The 14665-nt window shown below is 44.4% G+C and overlaps 1 protein-coding gene across 1 annotated transcript in view; it reads right to left on the bottom strand.

Moving 5' to 3' along the window:
* Positions 1 to 578: 578 nt before the first annotated feature.
* ITFG1 (integrin alpha FG-GAP repeat containing 1) overlaps positions 579 to 14665 on the bottom strand; it is a 936956-nt gene continuing 922869 nt past the window's right edge. Inside the window, exons 17-18 of the mRNA XM_069216605.1 lie at positions 12126 to 12243; positions 579 to 1734 (exon numbers count right to left, since the gene is read on the bottom strand). Of these exons, the coding sequence (XP_069072706.1) occupies positions 1675 to 1734; positions 12126 to 12243 (178 nt within the window). The 3' untranslated portion in view covers positions 579 to 1674. The remainder of the gene's footprint in view (positions 1735 to 12125; positions 12244 to 14665) is intronic.

Genomic DNA, 14665 nt, shown 5'->3' with positions numbered 1-14665 from the left:
TTTTCGATGGAAGAAGGAAAATGCAGGAGAGGCAGCAAACAGTAGACAGAGACATGTCAATTAAACCACCATACCCTAAATCTGATGGACGGAGCTCTATGTTGATGGGCGAGTAAACAGGCGTCTTTTGAGAACCCGCCCATGCTCACCAAACTCTAAATTAGACCATTAATAATTATGTAAATGGAGCATTCCACAGGTCCTTGGTCACTCTGGCTTTCGGCTAAGGTCGAATCTGGCCTAAGATTTAGTGACAAACTAATGCACTAATAGAAGCCCTAACATGCCGCAGAAGGAATTAGTACTTACCTTCATTGATTACTGAAACTGTGGTGATGATGTTGTAACTGCTTCAACTGATATTTGCTACTCATGCAGTTCTGTAATTAATTATAATAGTTAGCCTTCACAATATACAGTTCTAATTGGTTAACATAGTTGGTCCTACACTCTCCTCTCATGTGCCACTCAAGAACGTAGGCAATACAACGGTCATTTAATTCAGTGTGTCACAATTTGTACAGTAAACTTTAATTGTGATCATTTCTGCCATTAAAACAAGGACACAGTGCCAACAGTTAAGTTATGGGACATCTGATTTAATCTCATGTAATAAGCATTGCACTTTTAATCTTGTAAACTCAGTACATTTCAGTAAATAAATTGAATCATTGCATTACAGACAACATTGTGTAAGTCAGTAGCACAGCATGATTGGAGCATATAGATTAATTACTTGTATAATTGCTGAGCATGATCTGTCAATAAACGGTGCATCAGATCCATTCCTTGTTATTATTTCGTTCGAACATTGAATATAAACCAGGAGAGGAATAGTCTGTACATTCAATATCCAGTTCAATGGCAAAACGGAAGTTGAGCTGCTCGTCTCATCGCCAGTCCAATAATAATGAAGGCTATACTACTTTTCAGCCAAGATCGAGCAACATACAACTGTGAAGTCAGAATCTTACTTTTTATTTCCTAATCTATCCTATCAAGTGCCTTTCCCCACAATGTTACGACCTGAAGTCTATGTTCTGCTGAATACAATTAATACCTTTTCGTGATAACAGGCTATAATCAACCCTGTTTTTCTCACATGCACTTTCGAAAGTTTTAGCTGTTGCACTGCGCATGCCTGGAATGGGAGCAGCAGAGTATTAGGGATGTAGTCTTTATAATGTAATCAAATGCCCCAAAATACTGCAACAATCACTGAAGTAAAAACATCTTCCCTCGCGCCACATAGCCGACACTACAGCCTTGAAAAAATGGCACAACCAACTTAAATTGCCCTAAATCATTCACATTAATCAAAACATTCCTAACTCCGTCTAGTCTTTACATATCAACTTTGATTCGCTGAACACTGATGCAAAAGATGAATTGGAATGTAAACAATAAAATACATGCAATATTATCCCCTAAGCACAAAAAGTACACCTTTGTTAAATAAAATAAAAAATCAAGGACAAATATATACATTTTAGCACAAAAATGACGATACTAAAATCTGTGTTTAATATTTTCAAACCAAATAAATATCAGCTCGTGAAACATTTGCCAACAGAATGCTTCAGAACAGTCCCTTCCATTTTCCAATTCCACGCCAGAATTTAGTGCAGTGATGAAAAAGTGAGTAACAGTTCCTTTGTTATACTTGAAAGCAGCTCACATGGCATCAAAATGGAACCGGTGCGCCTCCTGCCTCTTCTCTCGGTCATCCGCTTTCTGGAAAAAAAATAAGCAAAAGTGATGCTCTGGGTTATGGAAATGCTTTCATTAGACACTCCAGTGCGAAGACTAATACATATCAAGTGCTTCCTTAGGCGTCTAATCACTTTAAGGGTGCGAGAAGAGCTGGGGTTGACTTTGGGGGAACGGGGAGTGGCACTTTTTTCACTCGGTCAAATTACATACTTGATGTTTTATTGATACACCACAAAGTGCTTCCTTATTTTCCTTGTCAAAAACAAATAGCGCCCCTGCTGCATATCTTCATTATTTGTCTCTGCATAGGGAGTAACTGGCGGCACAGACGTCCAAAAACGTCTGAATAAATTGCAATAATTCCTCAAGCTCTTGTAAATGTAAATTCAATTGAGGGTGGGTTTATAATCAAATCTCTCCCTGATTGTCTGGCCCAAAAACCTATTGGAATAACCATTTTAGAACACTGCTTTTCTAAATGCAGGAATGTGCCCACTGTGAGAGCACTCGTTAGAAACAGCTACTTATGCTACACATAAGAGACATGTCCTCAAGATTACCTTGATTGCTTAACTAAATCAAACCGTCCTGACCTAAAACAGGTGTATATCATAAGAGGAAGGCCTTCCTTAAAGATCAAGGAAGAAAAACTAAAGACCATGGTCAGACCTCATTCAGGTGGCTAGAGAGCTAACAGGAGCTGCAAGCCAACACTGCGGTGGTTGGCGTTGTTAGCCTCTGGCGTTCTGGGGTCTATTCTACTGTAGCTTTGCAAAGTGAGCCATGTACACCTCTTCTGTACTTGCCTCAGCATAGCGAGGGCGAGCAGTCAGTGGCTTTTCAGGCAGGTAGTGTGGGGGACAGAGTCCCAAAAGTGAATAATTCACTGTCCAGCTTAGTATCTTAGTAAATCCCATGCTTCACTTGGATGCCGGGATAAACAGCAATGCAGGGCTGGCCGAGGGCGCTAGTCTGTCAGTTGCAGCCCCAGGGCTGTGGGTGGTTCCCCTGCTTTGGAGACAGTGACGTCTCTCACAGATACGCCACACTCCAAGCAGCAGCACCAGCAGCAGCACAAATCTCTCTTGCAAGCTGCAGGAGTGCCAGACAACATAATATTGTTCTGCTCTGAAATGTTTTCACACTGTTTGCCACATAAACCATGAAGATAGACCAGGTGACCACACTTGACTCTGGATACCTTCTTCTGGATGTTCCACATGCATGAACACAGCCAGGCTTCTCCTCCTGGACAGTCTCTTCTCCTGCAAGGCCAGGTACTCACCATCCATCTCTGAGGAGACAGGCAGGCAGCTAGGCTTTAGACAGACCTACAGTTTCTCCAGCAAGTTGTGCTGACTTCAGATAGCCATCCTCCCCCACTTACCACCAATCCCTGGAACACAGGCTGTCAAGGCAGGCACCAGCCCCAGTCTCACAGCGGCTCTTCAAATACTGTGCAGAGCACTCCCTTCCTTTGTCAAGAAGAATGTGAAACTGGAACAGAGTGGGATGGTTTGGATCCCATGTTTCAGATAGGCGATGAGGGTGCACAGCCAGAGGTCCTGAAAACAGTTTGGATGGGTTCCCTTTCAAATGTCTTTTTGTGGCTGTAGTAAAGACACAAAATGTGTCTAAGGTGATAGCTTTAACAGCAGGTACGGATGAAGCTGGGTCCAGCAGAACAACTGAAAACATGGTACAATGAAGTGTGAAGTCCCTGTACCTGTCTAGCATTAGCCTTCCTGAAGCGCAATCAAGGACAGAGACAAAGGGCTGACCATGCCTCCAAATCTCCTTACCTTTGAGTAAATAATCGAATGACTCATCCCTCTTCCCTATGATCCACCAAACAACAGTCTCTAAGGTATCCAGACACTTGATGCACCCTCCAGGACACAGAACAGGGTCTGGACCTTAGTTTTGCCATGGACAGGCACAGGACTCAGATTAATATGTTACCCAGGTCAACAAAAAGTCAGGATGCCGGTTTCACAGAGGGCTTCTTCCCAAAACTATGGAAGCTCTTTTCAAATGGACCAGACTGGAAGGTGTGGAAGATATGACACAGATGGTCCATCTGTGGTGTAGGCGACCCCCTGCCAAAATCCTGCTTCATTCTTTCTAGGTTAGGTATTAGTTAAGTGGGGAAGCCTGTTCTTCTTAGCGACTTTGCTTTTATAGGAGAATCTCAGCTCCACCACACCTTCCTGCTGCCGCTGCAAGACAAAGACCATTGCTGGACAAGTCTGGGAGGAATACACAAAAGGCAGGAACTGCCTGAAACTGGACCGAAAGATGGACTTGTGGAACACACAAACTCGGTCTTTAAACTGAATATGGGAAACAACTGCCAACCAATATGCCAGGACCTCTCTACTATAATCAGGAGTCCCACAGCAGTGGTAAGCTACAAACTTCTCTGTGCTCCAGGATCGAGGTAATGATTGCCAACTTCCCTAAACAAGGGGTAGTTCTATAGCATGCCAGAAGGAACTGCCTTCAGCCTGCCTCAAGGAAGGAGCTGACTGACTGCTCAGACGTGGTGCTCAAGGCGCCCTTCCATGAGGAAGATGATGCATAAAAGAGCCTATAGGAGGGGAACAGCAAGGGCTTGAAGCAAAATTAACAGAAGCTGGCAGCTGTCAATCAACGCAAGGACACCATCGCTGGGCTTCGATGTGAGGGCTTAGAACCAAAGTGGAACTGCAGTGTGATCAGAAGTCAAAGACCTACGGACAGTGAGGGTGGGTGAGATGTTGGGAAGGGACCGCAAGGAGATACCAGGGGGTAGGAGGGCATACCCAAAGACACTGCAACCATTCCATAAAGCCCCACTCCCCTCACCCAAAGAAGACAGAGCCAGTGACTACCTGTCATTGAGAAACCCTGGCCAGACTTGGTCTTACTTTATGAACTAAAGCATCTGGAAAAGTAATTCACCAGGCCGAGATCATGCCCCTCATGTGGGCCCAGAGGTACCAGGCATAGGCTCTTTGCTTTGTTTGGGTGGTGGGCTTGTGTTTGGGCAAGAGGAAGGTCCACTAGCAAAGACTCACCATGAGCAGTATGACAGTAGTTCAGCATCTTCCTAAACGGTAGAGTTATGCCATCCCGCTTGGTGGACCATATGAGGAGACCCATACTGTCTGCCAGGGCCCACTTCCCACTGGCAAGCAGAGACCTTGCCTGTCAACAAAACCACAAGAATAGCAAAGTACTGTGAAAGGGATGACAGACCTCTGGGAAAGGATCATTTTTGGTACTGACCTAACTGCAAATCTTTGAGAAGGATCAACAGGATCGAAGGGACCCACACAAGACCATTATCCAATAATTCCTCAAAGAGGGCAACTCCCATGATTTGTATTGTACAACCATTTGATACTTGTACAAACAGAGCAGCTTAGGCTGTCTTGTAATCCACACTGATTATTAGCCTAATAACTATGTACCTATTGAAGTGCTCTATGTTGAGACAGTTTTGTACTTTTACTATTCCAGGTAAAAACTAGGCTATATTCTGACTTATCCACTGATAATGGATGTTTCACTGAGTTACTACTCCTTACCACTTCCCTGAGACAGCTTGGGACTTCTCGACTTCAAAAACATGGTCAGGTGCCAAAGGGGAGTTCTAGTTGCTCGGTTACGCGCTTAGTAGATGGGTAAAGCCCCAGGAAACCTGTGGCAAAAGTCTATTTTTATTAAAACCTGAGCCCAGTAACCCTTGTCTGCCCTGGGCCATCTGAAAAGGTTCTGACATTACACCTGAATTTTGAAATAACCTTGCTAACACATCAGAGCAAATATCATCTATGAACGTGACAAGTGTCAGAATTATTTACAATCAGCATCCCATTTCAGAATTTCATAGGGAATTCTGAAAATAAAAGGCATTTTTTTGTAGGATGGCCGCATCATACATTTTTAAGTTCACATTTATTACTGAAAAGACAGCCAAAGTGAAATGTATTTTGTGTTTTTCTAAAAACTTCCCTCAGCTCCAAAGGGAGCGTTTAAAAAAAGCAAACAAGACAAGACAAGAGCTTGCCTATATCTTTGGGGGTTGCTGACAATATCTGACCGAAGCAAGTAATGCAAAAGTACAAAAGGGGCGGGCTAGCAGCTACAAGGGATAGTGTTCTTCTACAGCACAAAACAAAGCAAGCTCCAAGCAAAGGTGCCATATTCTGATCAGTGAACCCTGTACTTCATGCCAGGAGACCAGCCGGTCACAATGCCAAGCACTTAAGGTAGTCCATACAGTATGCTCACTAACGCCTTGGCATCTGCAGAGATTAGCAACGTAGGAGCCCCAGTGCTATACTACATCTCTTTGTGGTTATCACTGAAAAAGAATGAAGAAGGCTATCAAATGATGGTACAGCAGGAAGCAGAAAAATCATTGCAGAGAACGATATGGTAAGTCTAATCAACATTAGTAAATTCCTGGGTTGAAGGGACAATTTGCACACAATTTCCAGCCTTAGCAGTCCACCTATAAGTACATATACTGCTTTGATGGAGACTGGTTTACAAATGAGTGATGGCTAAAAAAAATATAAATACAAGTGGTAGTCGCAGGCATTTATGTTGTCGACTGCAACAGTCATGTGAAGTCTGACTATTTATTCTAATGAACATCATCAGGTGGCAGCAGGCTTTCTTATAAACTAGACAATCCAATTTGTAAACAATATCTACATTGGCCTAAGTACAGGCACCGGTCACTTCAGTATAGTGAGAATGTTACATCTTGCCTCATTTAAGACATAAGCAACGTTTTGTGGCATGGACAACGTAGGCAACGTGCAGTCGCCACTTTCCAAAAGACATCCAGAGAAAGCGGTCTTTCTCTATCTCACATCTGCCAATTTCCCTACCCAGCATCCCTCCCTCTCTCTGCATACCACTAGCGCTGGGTCCATCTACACAGAGCCCTTGAGCAAGACATAATTTGGCTGTTTTTGTGTGACCCGGCTCTGAAAGTTTAACATATAATGCAATACTGCTTTGGCATCGTGCTGAATTAAATTAGAGTAAAACGGGCAACCAAATTCAAATTTTTCGAAACAGAGGTGCCCAAAATAGGTCTTGCCCTGGGCCCAAAAATAATTAAGATGACACTGCAAACGAAAGTGGTACTTCAGAGGTTGTTTCTCATACTGGTTGTACAACCAAGGTAATGTCTCCATAGCCTCGGCCAGTGGCAGTGGCGGACCGTCCTTTAGGGCGGGGGGCCATGCCCCCCCCACCCCATGAAGAGTGTCTGTCAGGCTGAACAAATGGGGCCCCATCTCTTTGATGCTCAGTTCTAGCAACAGGACACTTTTTGTGGTAATAATTTGTGCTTTAGAAATTGAACAACATTACATTATCACCTCTCACCCACCCGCAATGCACCTGCCTCTCACCCACACACCATTACATTATCACCTCACTGCCACCATTAAAACTACACTGTCATCTACCGACTACATTAGTACCTCAACATACTAAAATATCAACCAATACAACCGCAATATAACCACCCCTCCTCCCATCACAATCAAAGAACTAACACTTCACACCACCACCTCCAACCCCACAGCATCATACTGCAACTCTAGGGCCAGACTATAGTCTCACATACTGCCATCCCACCAAGAGGTCTCTCAGTATCATGCATGCCCAGCATGAATGTAAACATTCCAGCCCCATACTAACTTTCCCTGGATAACTCTATTACCACAAAATAATTCCACTGCTCTAGTACCACTAAATTATCTCACAGCACTGTTGTGAGGTTATTTTAGCATTATTTTAAGGGCATGTTATGTTAGCCATGGGCCTGCAGCTTGTGTCCTTTATCCAAGAAAATAATTCCCTTTATTATTTTAGCAAAAACTTCATTCTGGGTGGTTTTTATTCTTTTATCTGTTGTCGTTTCACACAGAAATTATTTTAATTTCCTAGCACAAGACCTTCACTCTGCTTGCTCAAAGCTGTACACGATAATGTTTCGGTACAAAACAGAACATCACATTCCCTGTTGTTTCATGGAAACATACATATTCTTAGATTAGGGCAGTATTCTCAGAACATCACGTTTTATTATAAAAGCACCTCACTGCCTCATATACGTTAGAGGGAAATTCCAGCCAGAATTTGTCACTGCATGCTGTCTGATTCATTGCAGCTGTCTGCTGAGACTGAACATCTTTGCTGCCTACATGGGATAAGACTCTTGTAGACAAACAGCCCTCTTTGCTACTACCATATTCTGATATGGGGAATGGTGTCTTCCCTGGAGACATGAAGTGTAGGTAGGAACTCTGACACTTAGCACTGTGACACTATGGTAGGACTTTTCTTGCTTCATTTTCTTTTTCACTGCACTGCTATTATTAAGTTTAAATATCCTTATCATTGCAAGAAATCAGAATGTCATGTGCACAATTGCCACAAATCACCACTACTCTTGGGTACTGGTGAGGTACTGCTAGCTGGCTAGAAGGGCTAGGCCGACAGTTGACACATGGTGTGGAATTGGACTCAGCTGTCCACAATCCGGTGGTGCTGCCACCCAAATCTAACAGTCTCATTGCTATAATGATAGCCAACTCGACAGCACCATACTACTATCCCTGTCCCCTTGGGCGATCCTAAAACCAAACAGTCCTGTTTTATATAAAAAGACATTATCTCCTTTTAGCAAAGCACAGCCATTCCCAACACTCTTCCAGCCCTCAGAGCACCACATTATTATCACACCACGCAGTCCACAATATCAATATCCACCATTGAACTACAATTACCAAATATCCATGAGCACTGCACTACCTCCTTTACACTAGACACGTCCTTGCAGCACCTCACAATTACTCCGCCTAGCTTCACTACCACTATTCAAAATCACACTATACCCAAAGTTCTGTCACCATTATAGTGCCATACTACCATTGCACGTCATAGCACCAGCTCACGTTCACACAACATTGCAATTTGACCTCCCAACACCTCACTCCCCTGTACTCCCACCCCTCTGTACTGACCACACCTCTGCACTACCAACCCAAATTATTGCCAGGCCACAGAACCTCCATTCACCACAGTATCACACTACTTCCTCCACAACACTGCACTAACACCTTCCCCATCACTTTTCAACTACCCCTACAACTGTACTTCCCTCTATAAGGCTGTACTCTTCAGCAAAAAAAAACAATGCTCCAGGATGCATGCACTGCCAGTTAAGGCACTATCAACCACCACAACAGTGTCGCCCTTGTCACCAGGCAGTCCTCTCACAGAAACACAAAAGCACCTATCAGCCAGCACTGTCCTACCCATCACAGAACTGCACTACCACCCACCTTCATCAAATAGCCACCTCATATCATGCACTACCTCCACATGACCAACCAGAACACTAAAATTACCACCCCACACTAATGCATTCCCAAGCGCATAACTATTACACCACACCGACCCAAAACTATCTTCAACACTACATTACCTTTTTCAACTTTCTTGTATTCCATCACCATCCATTACCACCCCAAATCACCTCAATAAAGTACCATAGAACAACTTCTATTACTCCATTTCCTCATTTATCCAATTCAAGCGATCATCATACACTGACCATCCAGAAATGGAACCTGTTTGGGAGTAGAGGTGTGGGGACTCTGGAAGGAAAAATATGAAATTCTAGTACTTTTATTAACCTCTCAGCATCTGAAGTGTTGATTTTCACACAGAAATGTATGATGTTTCTCACTATTTGCAATTCAGGATACTTTAGTAATTTGGTTTTAATGAATTGTCATTATCAGTTATTTTCTTTCTGTAATGCAATTTGTCTTCACAATGTATTCATAGGTCCAACAAGTTATTAATTTATCTCTCAAGTTTAGTTTATGTTGCATGGGTGTGACTACATTTAGAGGGGTTTCACTGACTGCTCTCAAAATGTCTGGCCACCAACCCGTCTAATGCATGCACTTCATTAGTACTGTGTTTTTTCTATAAAGGCAAAATATACTGGGGAGCCATTCTAGGTGACAAATTATTCTGCAAATAACAAAACTGGAATCCCCCAGACCATTGATATGCAATGGCTGGGGTTGTTGGTAGGGAGAATTGCCTTCAGATGGGTTGGCATAGACATAGAGGTATGGAAACGCAACGGCTCAAGAAAGGAGTCTGTCTTTCCCTCATGAAGATAAACTTATAGTTTCTTTTAATTGGTAGAAATGTTAGAAAAAAATGGCTTTGTACCTCAATCTGTTTGAGGGAGGCATTTGTTTTCAAAGCGGAGTTATCCATATTAATGACTAACAATTAGTGATGCCAATTTACAGCATGTGTTTGTTCAAATCTGAGCAACATTCCCTAATTCCAAGCAATGCCCCAAATCTGTGATTCTTAACCTGTGGGAGTGGACCCTGGGAGTCCACCAAACCTACTCATGGGTACAGGTCTACTTAAACAATTGAAGAAGTTTAACAGATAAAACAAAGTATATATACTTAAAAAGGCAAAAATGAAAATGTTAAAACCCACTGCACATGTGGAGTCATTTGAAAATCAAGCCTAAAAAGTAAGCTGGTAACATTATCTTGATTCGTGGGAGAAGATCAAGTACAGCTCACAAAATAGAGTAAGGATAATAGCTGGTCTCAATTGAACCACCGGTACGCACCGGCAGAAAGAGAGCATTCATTAGAGCACAAAAGACAAAGTTCCTTGCTAGAGTCTAGTATACCACTTAATCTTTTAGGAATAAGAACATTTCTTGTAAATCCCGAACCTTACTATCAAACCAAAAGTTCGTTATTTGCATTTTTTGGACTGTGTGCTAATTAAAATATTTCATCATTGTTGCACTGGTTTGATGAATACATGTTTCTGTATTTGTGTGTACTATTTGATGTTCAAGTCATTGAAATTGTTTGGGCGGGGGTCCCCGGGCTTTCAGTAGTGATTAAGTGGTTGTCCGCAGAAGTCAAAATGTTAACAAATGCTCCCTAGGTGGAAAAGCAAGTAGGAATGGCTAGAAAATACTTAAATACTCAGAGTGCTTCATCAGAGTCCGTTGAATGAAAGGACTCCCCAACATAATCAAATTCAAGACATCTTTCTCACAGGAAACCACCGAAGAAATTCGACTCAGGAGCATGTCATCACAATCTCTCGGGTCAACAGCCATATCAAAATAAAGAAAACACCTGTACAGACAGCCACTGAAACACATCTTAGAATCAGAGAAAATCTTCCAGTCTGAGACACTGACGTCATGCTCCGAAGATTCGCAGCACTACCAGCTATATGACCCAACAAGTCACACCACCTGAATCTACACAAAACATGTACATTGCACCTTCCACCAGCAAGGAGCAGCTTGACTGGCTCGTCGAATCTTGAGTTGGCAAGATCAAATTCATGGAAAAACACTAAGGGATTTTTCTCCTCAAATGGGGATGAGAGGTTTACACATCTTTCTTTAGGAAAGTGGGAGATGCCATCTCAGTAAGGTGTTGCTTTTTTTGAAGGGTGGGGGTGTCATGCTGGGGGGACACTAGGACTATCGGCCTTCCATTTATCTGCTGGCCCCTGCACATCTTTTCGGGTGGGAGGGGGGGGGGGGGCGGGGGGAGGCTGGAGGGAAGAGGAACAAAGGACACTCCGACATAGGCCAGCTCAGAGACTGTATGGATGGAGGTAAGATCCCCCAGAAATAGAATACCTCTATGTGAGAGGTCTCTCATAATAAAGCAATAGGCTAGCATCATATATGTGTCTATGATAGTTTCATACTACAGTCAGGACATGACATAAATCCCCTCACTAGTCACACAATAATGGAGCAGACTCCATCAAAATGGTTCACTGTCGCCACTAAGTGTTGCAATGTGTCACTTTATGTTGTATACTACAAATATAATGAGCGCTCTCTAGGCTTGTGCTCGCTCTAGTGATCAGTCCTGGACGTGGGAGGTGGGTTATTCTACTGGCGTAACAAAGGCCTCCGCAGCTCTTGTGGTGGGGCGAGTTCAAGGGGGCCGCCTCAGCACAGCACTCTGGCCTAAGACCTGAGTGAGTTCAGATGGGGGGCCCTCCACGTATTTTGCAGGGGGTACCCCCAAGTTTCGTTACGCCACTGGGGTTATCCGAATTTCAAATGAATATATTTTGATACACACACGTAATTTCTCTTGTGGTGTGCTCTCTTCAAGCAGGCTACTACTTAGTTTTGTGTTCCCTGCGAAGCCTTCTTCATTTTATTTCTGACAGACTCAGTAAACAAGGTCTTAAGACCCATAGACCTCTATCCTGGAGTTAAGTAAAATTCACAGCGAAAGAAACACATGTGCCTCCACTCAGCTTCAGAGTCTCCAGCAAATCTCTCAATCCCCCAGATTTACCTTCTCTTGCCAGTGCAATATGCCAATTATGATCAAGATGAAGACACAGACGCCAATTAGAGCTATGGCGGTGAGCAGCACGATGTTACTCGGGGTCAGGTACAGCTTGACACTCCAACTGCAAAGAGAGAAGAAAAGCAGAACAATTGGCACCGTGAAGCCCACGCCCTGCGTAATCACCACAGATTATACTACACGGGGCAGTCGCGCGGGGCACGAGATTTACAATGGGAAGGCGTGTTCCCGGCGGTTACTGTAAAAGCGGCAGCCTGTTTTAATGACTGGAAGAGCAGTTCTGCGAAATCAAAAGACGTTTAGGGCAATCGTGTACTCGCCAGGGTCACAGGAAACACCCTCACAGGTGTCACAGTCTGCCTATTTATCCAAATAAATTACCATCATATTATCACTACTGAAATCGTACCTGGAGCAAAAAGAGGATCCTTTACTTTTGATATTAACAATAATAGCAACAGTATCAATAACAACAATACCAGCCTTGTGTTTATACTGTATTTTCGCCACCCCGTTAAGCTGCTACACTATCACACGAGCATCCATCAGTGGTCCAGATTATGTTGTATATTGATTTCTGCAAAGGCTATGGTTGTCCATTAATCATTGTTCAATCTCCTCTCTCCAGCCCAACGACCAAAAATGTTTGGGAATGGGGCTGGGGGTCTGATGGACTGCACCTTGTCCCCTGGGGTGGCCTACTGCGCCTGGCTGGACAGACTGGAGGACACACAGGAATACCCCCCCGCTCCCCCCCCCCACCAGACAAGCCACGGACTTGGGCGGAAGTCAACCTTCCTGTCACTCCCCTGGGGCCCGACTGATCCTTCCCATTGCAGCCTTTCCATGGCATGGGGACATGAGACACATCAGGAGAGATTCTGTCCGATCGTGCCGCCTCACTGGCCCCCTTGTTCTGTTGAGCACAGCAGGTCAGTTCAGACTAGGCGCGCCAGCCTGGAGAAAAATGGCACAAGAGTGGGCATCATGGCTAAGGACAAAATCCCACTGTGTAGGCCGAGCACATTGGATAATTTTGCCCATTCTGGGGGGGTGACACTACCACCTCCCAGGCCAAGACATCTTCCGGGGAGAACTCTGAAGAGGGCCCGGAACCCAGCAGTGCAGCAAGTGATACCTCCAGGATTATGGCAGCCACCGACCACTCCTGGGATGCGCCAGAGACAATGCTACTGTGCTAGGACCTTCGCAAGGCCATTGACAGGATCTCGCAGGCAGAGGTTTGGGTGTCCGAGATGGAGGACAATGTGGCAGAAATTAATAAGACAGTAAGATTAACAATGATGTCCAAGGAACTGGCATCAGGTGTGGAAGACACAGAGGGTAGGGCCTGACGGAACAATTTTCAGTTCGAGGGCTTCTTAGAGGGCTGCGAAGGGGATCCCCTAGCGAGGTTTCTCGACCAATGGCTACGCCTTGGTGCAGCAGCTGCCCCAGGGGCGCCTGCTCGACACACGATGGCCTGCTTTCTGAACTTCTTGCATAGGAACATCATCCTGAATTACACTCATTTTCAGGATATTCTACTGTTCCAGTCACATAAAATCATGATCTTCCCAGATTATACCAGAATGTTCCAGCAGCAACAAAATCGTGGAGGCTCAGAGAAGTTGCAGGACCTCGACATCTGCTATATGCTTCTGTGCCTGGTAAAACTCAGAGGAGAGAGTCATTGTTTGTTAGCACCGTTTGGAATAACAGGCCAGATGGGGGAAGATCCCAGTTCTTTTTGCGCAGGTCACACTTACAAAGACTTAACAGAAATCACTTGCGCTCTTCCTAGCACAATAAACTACCTGTGTCGGACTTGTCATGAGGGCGCTGAGGGGAGATGTCCCAGGTCGATGGCCCAGAGACAGAATAGGCAAGAGGCTGGACTGACCCCCACAGGTAATAGGGATGGATGTCTTGCTATTACGGTCAGTGGAGTTCCCCGCACAGCTCAGATTTTACTTTACTTTCAGTTCTACAGCCCAGTTTACTTTTCAAAAGTGGTGGCTTCATATGCTGGAGGACTATACAACAGCCAGCTAGAGGTAGACTACCTGCAGGGGGTGGATGGGACCGCCCCCCAACCACCCCATTTCTTGGTGATGCCCCTTTACAGACAGTCGGATGTGCGACTTAAACGTTGGGCTTCAAACCCTGACATAATGGAGTTGAGAAGGGATACACATAGGAGATGCCCTGTCTGGCACCCTGTTGTCCCCGCATTATGGTCGCTCCTACAACAGATACTTCATGTTTTCAAAGTGTGGGTTGGGAGGGATCCAAATATTGTTGCTCTTGTTATATGGGTTTTTGGTGCAGCCCTGCACCCCCACATCTGTACTCTTCCTGCCACGGTCCTCGACTCCTCCCCCCTCTTCCCCTCAAAGGCCAATGGCAAAACTGACACTCATGGTGACTTGGTCCACTTGGCCTTCTGGAACGTAAACAACTTCTTGGATAAAATTAAGAGGACAGCAGTTTTAAGGCACACTCAACGGCTACAAGCCAACATA

This window comes from Pleurodeles waltl, chromosome 12, assembly GCF_031143425.1.
Source record: "Pleurodeles waltl isolate 20211129_DDA chromosome 12, aPleWal1.hap1.20221129, whole genome shotgun sequence".
NCBI classification, from domain to species: Eukaryota; Metazoa; Chordata; class Amphibia; order Caudata; family Salamandridae; genus Pleurodeles; species Pleurodeles waltl.
This window is presented reverse-complemented; position numbering and strand designations above follow the sequence as displayed.